We start from the raw sequence: 14,094 nt of genomic DNA, 5'->3' as shown, positions 1-14,094 counted from the left end.
CTGACCTCCCAAGGCGCTGCTGCGCGGCCTGCGCCTTCTTGGATCCACTGCCCTGTTGTTCGGCAATGGCAGACATGGCTCCTCCGCGGGTGCCACCGATCTCACGAGGACATTGCGGAACGTCATCCGTATGCTGGCGATGCACGTCTTCATTATTATAACGACGATTGTTTTGTTAACTTTATCGACAGACTGCACGAACTATCTTTCAAGTGTGCGCGCTTTTTTCCAACTTTTAGCGTTGCAGCTAATCGTTTGAAGATGGCGCTGATTATATTTAACGTTCTCAATTCCCGACAGGACAATTGACACTCGACAGTCAGTTCGGTAATCACGACGCCGGTACTAGGTATTCACGATCACGATACTATGTTAGGTAGATGGCACTGGCTCTTTGACTCAGTGGATCTAATTCTGCCGTCGACAAGCCAATACGCATGCGCGATTGCACTGATTAGGTGTAGGCGCGCTGCGCGCATGCGCCAGTTTGGTATCTTGTGAGCATGGAGATGGGAGTCTCCATGTCTGTGTTATAAAACAACTGCTTTAAGTTGTATCACCTTGTACATTGTATACACACACCTAAATTACAAATGACTGTGAAATAAAGATTATAGTAACACATGAAAATATTGTTCTCGAGTTATTCGTTGAACGTTATCCTTTTGAAATGTGGCCAGATCCATTCGATCCAAAAAGAAGAAGGCTTAGTTTTATGAAAGGGACGCCCGCAAACGTTTATTCTTACCTTGTGCCCGCTGCTGGAGTAATAGTCTTCGTAGGATTGATCAGTCTTCTCCCGTAATCTTAATTGTACTTGTTTGACTTATCATCATAGGCTTTTTACAATAATTATTCTAATCTTTCAGATACCTGCCTTTTGTCTCAAGGAAAATTGAAAAAATTAAGCAGCGTATTATTGAAGACATACCGTTACGAAACACTAAAGGTTTTGAATTAGACCCATATGTTAGCAAGGCTCTTCATACAAAAAGAACAGAACATCTACCCGATAAGTACAAAACATGGTTGGACATGAATTAATATCCATTGCCACAATGCACAAAACTACAAAATGCAAACTTAATCTGCAAGGCAAGTTAAGCCTAAAAAGGAGCAGTAGTGACAGGTATGAAGATTATATCTGACAACATTTTTACTATGAATCTATTCATCACTGTATCCTATAAAATAGTTATTAAAGTTTTCTTGTTGCTTTTCAAACTTTGTCTTGTGATTCTATCCCTTTCAAATTTTGCTTCCGTTCTTCAGTTAACTATTGTAATGGTCTTAAATTGCAAACCAATCTTTTTTTTTTATATCATTAAAATATTTATATTATAGTAGTTCTTTTTGGAATCAAACTTACATTAAATAATTATCTACTTGTATTCATGTATTAATATATTCTAGTGTACAAGGTATTTCAAACTCAGGTACAGTTATTAATTTTGAAAATAAGACTCCGCAATCAACCATACATGTTAATAATCAATCACTTCACAACAAAAATTTCAAATCCAATTCTGATAATAACAAAGAAGATAGTTTGGCTGATTTCAAGTTACCAAAACAAGAACTGGTACAGGAGCCAATTCTAAATAGATATAAATTAGATGCTAGAAAAGCAACAACAAAAATTGCAATTTCAAAAACTAAATCAGCTGTCAAATCTAGAAAAAGTGATGTAAATCAGCCATCGATAAAAGCTACTTTGTTAAAATCACAAACATCTAATCAAAATCAAACTGATCTTAAAGAAGCTATCCCATGTCCTGTATGCTTAAAACTATTCAAAGATGATACTGCATGCACCAGCCATATGAAAAGTTGTGCAGCTAAAAACAATGTTTCGATTAAACAATTGCTTGAAGCTAAAAGACTTCAGGATCGTCAAGCACAAGAAAGAAAGGCAATAGGGCTAATTGCAGCTCCGATTTTACCCGAAAAGAAGAAAGCATTTCAAAGTAAAAATTTTGTAAGTTTAAATTTATCAAGTTAAAGTAAACCAAATTATATTTCAAATTTGTGAAATGAATTAGTGAGATATAATATTAAATTGTTTTGATTCGCAATACTTTTATTTAAAAATATAATTACCTTCATTGTATATTTACCATTTACTTAATAAAAACTTTCTATTTGTTCAGAGCACTAAGGATGATCCACAATTGCAACTTGGATTAGCTATGTCAGAATCTCTTCATGAAGCTGAAAAAATGATAAAACTGAAGGAAGCTGCATTTTTAGCAGGCATTCCAATGGAATATGTCACAGAAATGAATGATGAAGAGCGGAAAAAAACATTACAAAGCTTTGGTTTTACTACAAATAAATCAATAGCTGATATTTCTACAATTAAGCAAAGAAAAAGTAATTGTACATTGAAATAGAGTTAACGTAGTGTATTGATAATGCTTTTTTATAAATTGTTTGCTGTAGTTGTCAACTAAATTTATTATGATACATTTAATACTTTAAAAGTATTATAAGTTTAGTTGACAACTACATCATGCAAAAAACGATTAGCAATACTATTAGCAAACTTCGTTTATTCTTTATAATTTTGTCTGTTTTCCTAATACTATTTTCTTCTTTATATATATTACATCATAATTAGAAGAAAAAATTTTTTTTTCATAAATAATATTTTCATTTAGAAAAATTACTTGCTCCTACGGTTTTGCAAACTCGATCGAAAGAAGATAAAGATCGTGTTTTAACTGAGAGAATAGCTTGTATTTTAACTGATGAAGATGCACTTACTCAAGCACGAGAAAATACTGCAATTAGTTATAAACACGAAACGTTAACGTCAATTACTAGTAAACTGCTGAAAAAAATTGAGCAAACGGTAATAGCAAAGAATATTTTAATACTCTTACATTTATCGTCGTTACCAAGCGCGATATTCTTAAATAAGCTTTATAGGTTATGTCAAAAAAAAGCCTAAATATTTAAAATATGAGAGATTTCGTTGACAGACTGGAATTCAAAGTTTATAATATACTTTCTAGGATAATAAGTTGTGGGATCAAAGCAAATTAACAAAGCGATTTAATAAATTTTATATTGAAGAAATAAAGTCCCATTTTTTTAAGTTCAAGAGGCAATCTGTTGAATCTGAAAATTACGTGAGTTAATATTGATAATATTTTCAATGAAAACGTTGAAAAATAAGCTTTTTATTACGAATTCATAATATTTAAATATTTTTATATACCATAGCAATCACTTACAGAAGAATGTGAAAAAGAAAATACTTCTGTTGTATATGAATCACCTATGGACTGTGATATAATTATTAACAACCAAAACGTAGAACGAAACAATAGTAAATGTGAAATATTCAATATGAATGAATTAAAGAGAAATGATTTCGAATTGGAATTTGTGCAAAGTGTTATTGACAATTGGAAAGAAGCTCTAAATGATAGTTCAGTTAGCGATGTTATAATTTTTGTTGAAAATAATAAGCATATCTACGCACATAAATTAGTCTTTCATATACAATGCCCAAACATCTTGCTTGATATACAGCCACTAGATGCGGTATTTAATTCATCAGTCAAGGAAAAGATAGCTTGGCTTGATAAAGAACAAAGTTCAGCATTAGCATTTTTAGAATTTATTTATAGTGGAACTATTAGCAAATATATAAACATTTTTTATCAAGAAAAATTAGTACATCAAGTTGAACAGTTAGCTAGATTATATAAGAAACAAAATTTATTCACTTATATAAGAAAAAAACAACAAGAATTTAGAAATCAAAGAAAACATTCAGAGATGTTAAAAGATTTTAATAATGTGCAGGGAAAAAAGAATACAAATTGTAATAAATCTATGCATAATAAACTTTCACAAAAATATGATGACCTAAGGAATAGTAAAAGTATTTTTTCGGTAATACAAATAAGATATAATAGTTTTCATATATACAAAATAATATTCATTCAAACATGATATAATTTGTTTTATCTTTACCCAGGAAAATCCATTGATTAATATTTATTGCTCAGCTGATAAATTAGTAGCAAAAAATATAATCCCTAATAATCTAACTGATCAGTTAATTGAAAGAGGATGTGCAGCATCTCCTGATTTATTTGAATCAGAGGAAGATGAAAATAATAGTTCAAGAATAACAACAATATATGATTCAGATTCAGAAAATGTTCAGTCTACAAATAAAAATATTAAAGAAGATGATGAACAAGATTCCGATGAATCTGAACACCTAAACTCTCAAAAAACACTTGTGAATTTGAGTAGGTCAGTCAGTCCTTTAGAGAATATACATGAAGCAATAACACCACCATCAGGACAATCTCCCAAAATAGACAGCGATCCACTCAAATATCAAATTTTCAATGAAGGAGAAATTACTGAAGTACCCACACCTAAATGTCAATCTCCTGAAAAAGTTGTTGACATAAAACAAGAAATCATTCAAAGTGAAGATCTTGCCGCTGTAGTTACTCCAGAGTATGTAGCTCTAACAGAACTCAGTACACCAAAAAAATTAGTGTATACTAATATTGCACTAAATGACATAATGGCTCAAGGCAATAACAATGAATCAATCTACACTGCAGTTACTCCTCCAAGACTTCAAGAAGAATCCGACAAAATGATTGACAGAAATATGCATAAAATCAAAAGTGAATTGACAATATTTATTGAAAAAGTGCAGCGAAGAAATGCTAAGGATATTATGGACACAGATTCTGAAACAGATAGTCCCGATATTCGAATAAAACATAAAAATCCTTTCTTAAAAAAAGATCAAGATGATTCTTATGAATATTTACAAAACAATAAAAATAAACAGTATCAAAAAGCAATAAGTTTAATAGAAAAAGATTTATTACATGAACAAAAATTGCAGCAAAATCTTGAAAATATTGAAATTCATGAAAGTATAGAAGACAATTTAGAAAATCTCAGGAATGACAATTCAGTGAAGAGTAAATTTCAACAAGTATCTTCCAGTAATAGTTTAATATGTCCCTCTGCAAATACAAAAGAAAATATATCCCTATTGAATGATGAAGTTGAGGATATAACAGCTACCGAGTTTGAAGAGTCCATGTACACAAAGTATAAAAAATCCAATAGATATGACAACAGTATTGCTTTTTATCGAAAGAAATTGTGTTTCAATGAACAACAAATTTATACAGACAAGAAAGCTTGGTCTAAATCAATTGTAAAAAATGATTTAAAATACTTGGAAACCTCCAGAAGCACAGTCTCTCAAAGTACAACAGTAAAAAAGCCAAAGCCAAGAATCATTGAAGATATAACATTAGTATCTGATTCTGATGAAGAAAAAAGTCCTTTGAGAACTTTTCTCAGAGATAAAAATAAAAAGAAATCTTCTAGAAATAGCCCTGTTACGGATATAAGTAGTAATAAAGATTTACAAATCGACACAGTAACCACAGCATTAAATACTGAAAATAATAATACATTTCCATTGGAATTTGTTAATGAGTCATTAGATCCTAGCAAAAATTCTAAAGTGTTCAACTCTACAGTATTGAAGGATGAATCAAAAAATAAAGTAATCGATTTATCTATGGATTCCGATGAGGATAATCTTCATGTTAACAGCACTATTCAAAATAATGAACTACTGGTCCAATCAGATAAATCAACGAACAAATCAAAGTCTTTTTTCACAGAGCTTCAAACGAGGATAGACAAGCGTAGGGAGCTCGAAGAAGCTGAGAGGAAAAGTGAAGACATTGATGCAAAGATCAGTGAAATATTACAACCAAGTCAACAGATCACTAATGTCGATGTGAGTTCAAACAGTGATCAAGGAAATCTTAATGTTGAAGAAGAATTTGGTAAAGATAATAATGTGGATATTATAGCATTTAGCTCTGAGCGTGAAATAGTTGATTTGAGTCTAATATCTATTGTTTCTAGTCCAGATGATCTTCATGAACTAGCTAAAATTAATTCTCAAAGATTAAAGAACAACTATATCAATAATAATAAGTGTAATATTTATTCACAAAATAGTGAAAGTAGCCAGGCATTGAAAGAAAACGATAATTTTGATTCGTTGGCGTACAGCGATCAGTATATGAAAACTAAAGAATCTGTGAGAAATATAAAGTTTCTTGAAAAATCTTCTAGAGACACAGTAACTTTGAATGGAGTAGAATCGGATTGTTTCAATGGCTGTTCGCGTGTGACAGATAATAAAACATCCTCCTTGATAACTTCGCCAATATTAAGTCAAAATAGACGTAGCTCAGGAGAAGCCGAAGTAGAATCTTCAAAAATCATCGTCAAATCAAAAAATAATTCAGGGGATACAAGAAAATTAAGAGTAAGATCTGCGTCTGCGTCGACTTTAACAGGAAAAATGGAGAAAACCAGCAGACTTGGATTAAAGCGATGTTCTTCGTTTGTTTCTCCAAAACAAAATAAAAAATCTTCAAATAACCGTGAATTTATAACGTCACCATTGGATTACAGTTTATCTTATATAGATACGCCTAATTTACAGGTGAATGCACGAAAGTTTTTTTCTGATGTTTCAATGATATTTTCATGTATTAATACTTGATAATTTTACAGAAAGAATTGAAAAAGTTTGGATTAAAGCCTCAAAGTAGAACAAAAGCCACAGCTTTATTAACGCATATATATAAAGAAATTCATTCTCAACCTCTAGCACCGCAAAAAAGAACTTCGAATATGGACTCGTTAAGTGAAGAATACGAGCCACCTGCCAAGAGAAGACAGTGCGACAAAAGAGCTACTAAAAACATTGATACTACAAACGAGCACTATTCGAAGACAGGAAAAAGATCCGACGATTGGTAAAAACCCTTTCACTATCTTTCTTATTCGGTAACGTGCTACCTGCGCGATTACTTTCACGTATATGTACTATTCTTACAGCACAATCATCGCCGAGGAAATGGATTTTGATGACCCAGATGTGGCAAGCATCTTTGAGAATCCCGTAAGTATCAAAGACGCCTTCTTCAAACTGATAAAAACTAATAGAGAATTGTACAATCAAGTTTTGACGTACGAACCACTTACGTTGGAGACTTTGCATTCAATGTTGAAGCAAAATGGATTCAAGTGTCAATTTAATAATTTAATGGATTTTCTGGATGAGCAAGTTAGTATTTTCAGATATTGTCATCTAATTTCGACAGAATAATCATTGAAACGTTATTGATCTTTATGTCGAATTATTTGTTTCAGTGCATAACGTTTCAAGTAAAGGCTAACAAAAGCAACTACATAAAAAAATAATATGTTGTGAGAGGTTCTTAACTTTTTTAATTAGGTAGGGCTCCAACATATTGATTCTTTAGCTCACAGAACATATTTTTCTTATTAAACTTGCGAGTGAAAATAACATAATTGACAATACTATTCATGTGATATTTGATACGGACAAATGTCTAACTATAAAAAAATTACCTTTAATTGACAAGTTGTATAAAATAAGCGAGAAGCAACATTTTTACATGTTCGTTTACAACAGCTCGAGTAAAATATCATTAGATAAAGAATAAATGAAGCTTGGTTGATTGTAGTTTATCGCAGACTAAATAAATATAAAACTTGTACGTATATGATTTTATTAGGTATATTGTAAAAATCACTGATGGTCAGTCTAAACATGAGAGGTGTTTTATTAAGTAGCTGAAAAATTAGATGGGCCAATAGGAACTCTGAGGAACACGCGCATCAATTACGAACTACGAGCGATCAATTTATTTGCTTCTGGTTGTAAAAACTCTTCTACAATAGCTGTTACCATTTCATTAAGGGTATTCTGGAGTTGCTTCAAATCTCTGAAAAGTAACAATAAGTGTTTGTTGAATTAAATTCTACAAGGACTAAAGCAATAAATGTGGACTTGAAAGAATACGTACTTTTGATCAGGCGGCGTGCAAAGTTCATTATAGTACTTGATTTTCGGTTCTGTTCCGCTAGTTCGGAGTGTACATACTAATCCATTTTTAAAGGTAAAAGTAATCATTTCGTTGGTCTTGGATACTGGCAGAACTGCTTTATTTGCAGGCTTGGTATTGTCGTATCCTGTGGTTAAATCTCTGACACTCGTGATAGGATATCTTGTTCCGAGAATACCATTCGGGTACTGAAATAAGTAAAAAGGGGCAAGGTGTTAACATCTAAAACTCTTGTCCACTGTGCATTCCTATAGGTTCCGAACAAAAGTCGGGACTAAGTGCGCTTGGCAATAACATACTCAAGGGCACGACCAATCGAGGCGAAAAACGTGGCATGTTAAAAGAATAACGCCTAAGGAAAAACCAAAAACTTGCCAAGCTTACAAAACAGTAAAAGCCTTTTCGTCAAATAATGGCGCCAGGTGATAAAGAGACTACACCGCGGGAATAGCCAAAATGCCCAACAGTAGAGAGGGCACAAGAGTTAACGACGTGAATAGCACGCGCTGAAATTTATCCAACCAGAACGCTCTGCCGGCCGACATTGTCGAGAATGACAATGATTTCGAAAATACCGAGGCTCTTGCAAAAAGAAAAAAAAAAGAAGCGCTCATCGATAGAAACACAAAGCAGTGGTGCTAGCCACGGCCTTGATTCGCCGCGAGCGAACTGATATCGCACAACTGCACGATTACGCCGTTAATGACTGCGTCATGTTGACGACTGTGCACGAACCACTGCAATTACGTCGCCGACTATTATTTTTTTTCGTTTTTTTTCGAACGTCGTTCATCTCTTCCGCCCACGTGACTTTATCACTCGATTGTGTACCTTGCATTACTTTACGACCTAATTACATAGCCTCTTATAAAAGCTCTCTTCCTTTAATCGTCACGGCTCTTTCTGGCGCGCATTGAAAATCCGAGCATTAAAATTTTATGGTATGACTATCTATCGAGATGCTTTGGCATATTGTAAGCTTGATTCTCTTCTATATATAACACGTAATTCCGTGCATTTTTCATCGATCAATTTCTGCAAATTAACGTTCACTTTAAAACTGGCCACAAAACACGGTTCTTAATCAATCGATCTATCCAAATGCTGATGTCAGTGTGATATTATGTTTTATTTTAAATGAAAATAATACTTGAAGCGCGAAGGTTATCGAAATCTAATGAGTGTGCGTGTAACGTTGAAAATGTTATATCTGTCGAGATCTGCACATAGGCCATTTTTGAAGAAACCGACACGCCGAATATAGCTGAAACATATTCAACGTCAACTTGAAAAGCCTTTATTATATTATAATAACAGCAATGCTGCAATCTCAATTAGAATTTATCTTGAAAAGAACTTTAGCCGAGTTATTTTTCAATATCACAAGTGTTATTTTCATTCTTTCCATAGACACAGAATTTTTGCGTAACAAAATGTGAAAGAAGTATTGTATAAAAACTAATAAATATTTTCTATCCTCAATATAATTTTACCGGAAAGCATCCATATATGTCAATAAAGACTTACTTTCGCGAGTGCTATTGAGAGCGTAATACAATGTCACGGCTTATTATTTATTGCGGGCGACTGTACACTGACCTGACGAACGCAACGGCGTCAAATTTTTTTATTTAATTTTTTATTAAGCGTCAAATCTCAGAAAATTTATTTGCTGGTGTTTTTCACAAAACATTTTTCAACATTTTTCATTTTTGCCAATTTAATTGCATTCGGCCTAGAAACAAGAATTCATATTCGCAATCATACTTTCAAATCAACAAGTAGACTTAAATAATTTTCTGAACTTTACATTTTACAGAGATTGAACGGGGTAGTAGTTCCAGATAGAGTATCGAAACAACAAGGGTTGGGTTGGGTTAATTTTAGTTAAGTTGATTTAAATATTGGTTCATTTAAATTTTCAAATTCATGCCAAGTCTTACCGAGCTTTCTTTACCGTTGTAGGTTCTCAATCGGTTGAAAATTGCTTTGATTGTCTCTTTCTCGTGACATATCCAATAAGAATTGTCACTTATATGGTGTCCATACTCGCAGTATATTTCATCTAATTTTTCAATAAGGCTAAGTCCCATACTGTTGAGATAAGCTGCCATTTCAGCAACGCGAGTACCTGCACTCACGCCATCCTTATCCAAGACATTTGAACCGCACATGAAGCCGATAGCTTCTTCGTAAGCAAAAAGTACAGTCTTTCCAGATTTTATCAAATCGGATGCTACGTTCCCCATCCATTTGAAACCGGTTAACGTTTCCTGAAAGATCAATGAGTATCTAAGTACAGATTAACGCATCAAGTTCGACTGTTTATTTGACAAATTAAATCCACCTCAAACTTGAAGCCCTCTTTTTTCGCCATCGAAGCAAGTATTTTACTGGACACGGTAGATGCCAACATATAAGTGTCAGCTAAATTGACATCAGGAAACCTAACTTTATGTGTCTGCAACATCCACCAGCCTAATAATGCTCCTAACTCATTTCCAGAAAATATATACCACTCGCCACTGTGAATGCAAATATTAGTGAATGCCAATACTTTATACACATATAGACTTTTCAAGAATAGCATACTCTTTCTTTTTTACTGCACACGCAAGTCTATCTGCATCTGGATCATTAGCTATGATAATAGTAGAGCCACTCTTCTTTGCTGTTGCAATGCTCAGTTCCAATGCACTGGGCTCTTCAGGATTAGGAAATTTAACCGTGGAAAATTCTGGATCAGGATCCTTCTGTTCTTCAACTGCTATAAAAGCCTACAAAGAAATGATCATCCAATAAATACCTATTACACACAACTAATAATTATAGCAAATATTTTGTTATTGGCTTATTACCTTGAAATTAGCAACTTTAAATGCTTCAACCATGTAATTGTAACCAACACCATGTACAGGTGTATATACAAATTTGATAGCAGTATTTTTGTTAATTTCTGGATACAAAACATCATTTTTCAGATCCTCAAAGTAAGATACCATAACTTCTGGCAATGGGTCTTTGAATAAGAGATTGTTGTATACAAGAAAAGTATCCCACGATTCTGCTAGTGGTTTAAGGTTTTCTAATATATTTTTTTGAATTTCTTTGTCATGAGGCGAAATTATTTGTGACCCATTCTCCCAATAAACTTTGTAACCGTTATCTTCTTTTGGGTTATGCGATGCAGTTATCATAATACCAGCAGCACATTTATATTTAAGCACACCATATGGAATAAAAGGCGTAGGACAGATTTGAGAATACATGTATACTTTGATTTTATTATTCAAAAAGATAGTTGCAGTCAACTCTGCAAACCTGCGAAATGTTTATTCACATGATAAATGTTTATTTATCATTGTCATATTATGAGTGAGATACATTTTGACCTTGAAAATAAGTTCAATTTACCTTTTGCTGTTGTAACGACCATCATATCCTATTACTACACCCTTTGCTCTGACATTTGGGATAGTTTTCAATAGATATTTGGCTAAACCTTGCCCTGTTTGTACAATCACCAAATCATTCATTCCATTATATCCTGGGCGCATTTGTCCTCGAAGACCAGCTGTACCAAATTCAAGTCTTTTAAGAAATAAGTTATTGAGAGTTTTGATATCAACATCATCAATCAGTTGTTGAATTTCTTTTTCTGCTTCTTTATTCTGCATGGAAAAATTGAAACAAAACATGTTTTAATTGTAAGTTTGTAATAGAATGAAAAATCAGGCAAAAAAAAGACAATGCTATGTACTCACTTTGTTCCAGTTTAGCCATTCATTAATTTTATCATCTAGGATTGAATTTCCAGTGGTCACAAAATTTGGAACCATGATTGAAAGAAATTTCAAAGCGTGTATCTTAAAAGCAAGACTTGAACTGTGATAATAGCAGTGAATAATTCTTGTTCTGGAGTAGTCCAATATACTGAAACATGATAAATTTGAGACTAATCAATGTTTACGTATTTTATGCCAAGTAAATTAGCCATTGCACAAGTATTACATATCACAAGACTTAGCAGTTGCCAGAATTGAGGAAAGCAAAAGAAACTACAGTTACTGTATCAGCTCATGGCTCTTTAATTCTAAGTATTATAGAAGAATTTGAAGAAACAATAGTGAATAAAAGATTATTCAATTAATTTTGCCACGGTTTTTCACTAACCACATCTCGCGATTTCAGCAGTGAAAAACATGTAATCCATTCAAAAGTTCTTTTTTATCTCCCTACACTCGTTTTATAACGTGCATACAGATAAGCGACATGAAATGAAATCGTGTCAGAAATGTCTAATCTGTTTATAATAAATCTTGCAAATAATTGATGATGATAATAGATGATTATTTTTCGAATAACGCGCAAGCTTCTAGTTTATAATCAATTTGTACATTTATAAAAAATTTGTTCAACTAAAAATATCAATAGATATATTGGTTTCATATAGTTAAATTATAAATGGATAGACTAGTTCGAAACTTAGTCGATTCGAAAAATAATTACGTAGATGTCTCGATAATTAATTAACGTATATATGTATATATATATATATATACACAATAGACTAACTTGTATCGAAGCTTGTAGGTTATAAGCGTACGTGCATTAAGAATTGGAAAAATTAATGAACAATAAAATAATTGTTTAAGAAGGATTTTTTCAATTGGAAAAAAACATAAAGAGCTTTGAATTTTCGAGATGATCAACCGAGCAGCTCTTGTAAAACACGTAATTTATAGCTACGTTCAGCAATACTAATATTAATGAAAAAAATGATAATCTTTGCAACATAACTATAGTGCTGAGAGAATCAATTATTTTAATGAATAGAAAGTATTTCTCTAGATAATACTTTACTGTTTTAAACTGAAGTTAAGAATACTGATGGCTTATATTTGTTCACCTGACTGAAGTCTAGACAATTGACAAAACATTTAAGCTCAAACTCGAAAGTGTCAAAAGTGAAACAGTTCAACTGAGAATTGCTATCCATAACAGAAGCAAATGACTATACTGCTGATGTATTTTGTTTATAGTTTAGATTTTGATGGCGGTATCCGGTGGGTCTCCTGCTCTATAACCAGAGATTAGTTGACTATAACTGCGAGTATCGCGCAAGTGCAGCGATATAACCCAATATTTCCAATCCTAATACGTAAGCGCAACTTTTTGTTATGGCATGCACGCATGAACGTACATACATACATGCGTATGTAGTAGATATGGTTGTGTGGACAAGAGATCCTCGTTGACTATTCTTACATATGCGACCCTATAGTGTCCAGGGTACCAATCTGCGGATACTGGAGTTGGACCTACAGCTTAGGGTAGAATCCGCGAATCACCAGAACCATGGGATGCCACGAACGCCACACGGACCGACCACACGGTCATGGTGTTAATTTTGGCATATACACTTTTTTTTTTAAATATCATTGGCATATACATTTTTTTTTAAATGTCATTGGCACCCGCTGGTGTATCGTGCATTATACGCAGGCGCCCGTCATCCGAATGCTTAAGTCAAATTCAACCGCGCCGCCTTCGAATTTCTGACCAAAATTCCAACAATTTGTTTTCCATTACTTTAGATCGAGTTTGTCAGCTGTATTTTTTCCGCGGCTCAATACCAACTGAACAAAATATTAAAAAAATGTAAAAAAGAAGTAAAATTTGGCAAAACGTGTTCAACGGAATTGTTAATAAGGTGAACGTCCGACATGCGAACGTTGAGCAGCTTTATCGATCGAAGCATTGGTCGCGAGTGTGACGCTTTTAGACACAGGTAAGATAATCGAAAGACTGATGTGCAAACTGACATTCTCGTGGGGAGTATTTTTCAAGGACATTTTTACAAGATTATAATCACGTGCACGTTTGTACACGACGTACATACATAATCGTTTTTTCATGGACTTGATAGGTCGCTGTAAGCGTGCTGCACTGTCTATACAGTGTGATAGGTAGTCAATGAAACGCATCTTTGCCTTTGCTTTTTTATTTTACACAACAAGGTCGTCGCCGCCAGCAACATGGGCAGCCACTGCATGACCGCTTGACTGTTTGCCATTAGAGCATCGCTTGCGCGGCAACGGCATTCCACTTTGACTCCTGGCTGCGGCTGCGA

The 14,094-nt window shown here is 33.4% G+C and overlaps 2 protein-coding genes across 7 annotated transcripts; one reads left to right on the top strand and one right to left on the bottom strand.

Moving 5' to 3' along the window:
* LOC131672475 (uncharacterized) lies at positions 1 to 7,373 on the top strand. Of its 3 annotated transcripts, none has more exons than XR_009302628.1 (12): positions 1 to 801; positions 870 to 1,129; positions 1,414 to 1,978; positions 2,151 to 2,373; positions 2,661 to 2,854; positions 3,018 to 3,134; positions 3,229 to 3,906; positions 3,992 to 6,529; positions 6,601 to 6,845; positions 6,928 to 6,991; positions 7,053 to 7,156; positions 7,243 to 7,278. XR_009302628.1 is itself a non-coding variant. In XM_058949715.1 (12 exons), the coding sequence occupies exons 2-12, from the start codon at positions 1,026 to 1,028 to the stop codon at positions 7,291 to 7,293; spliced, it is 4,836 nt and encodes a 1,611-aa protein (XP_058805698.1). In that variant the 5' UTR covers positions 1 to 801; positions 870 to 1,025; the 3' UTR covers positions 7,294 to 7,373. The 3 variants fall into 3 exon arrangements, 2 of the variants coding, with proteins under 2 accessions (XP_058805698.1, XP_058805697.1); XM_058949715.1 differs by having other exon boundaries at positions 1,414 to 1,436; positions 1,545 to 1,978; positions 6,928 to 7,156; positions 7,243 to 7,373; XM_058949714.1 differs by having other exon boundaries at positions 6,928 to 7,156; positions 7,243 to 7,373.
* Positions 7,374 to 7,702: 329 nt separating this feature from the next.
* LOC131672476 (phosphopentomutase) lies at positions 7,703 to 13,368 on the bottom strand. Of its 4 annotated transcripts, none has more exons than XM_058949719.1 (9): positions 13,173 to 13,368; positions 11,726 to 11,894; positions 11,376 to 11,632; positions 10,820 to 11,282; positions 10,554 to 10,738; positions 10,309 to 10,486; positions 9,905 to 10,234; positions 7,923 to 8,149; positions 7,703 to 7,841 (listed from the first exon to the last, which is right to left on the bottom strand). In XM_058949719.1, the coding sequence occupies exons 2-9, from the start codon at positions 11,798 to 11,800 to the stop codon at positions 7,739 to 7,741; spliced, it is 1,818 nt and encodes a 605-aa protein (XP_058805702.1). In that variant the 5' UTR covers positions 11,801 to 11,894; positions 13,173 to 13,368; the 3' UTR covers positions 7,703 to 7,738. The 4 variants fall into 4 exon arrangements, with proteins under 4 accessions (XP_058805702.1, XP_058805701.1, XP_058805700.1 ...); XM_058949718.1 differs by lacking the exon at positions 13,173 to 13,368 and adding an exon at positions 12,871 to 12,966; XM_058949717.1 differs by lacking the exon at positions 13,173 to 13,368 and adding an exon at positions 12,825 to 12,959.
* Between the last annotated feature and the right edge of the window lie 726 nt (positions 13,369 to 14,094).

Source organism: Phymastichus coffea, unplaced genomic scaffold, assembly GCF_024137745.1.
Source record: "Phymastichus coffea isolate CEN01 unplaced genomic scaffold, Cenicafe_Pcof_1.1 PCOF00151, whole genome shotgun sequence".
Lineage (NCBI taxonomy): Eukaryota > Metazoa > Arthropoda > Insecta > Hymenoptera > Eulophidae > Phymastichus > Phymastichus coffea.
The sequence above is the reverse complement of the archived record's forward strand: the minus strand, read 5'-3'. Positions and strand labels throughout refer to the sequence as shown.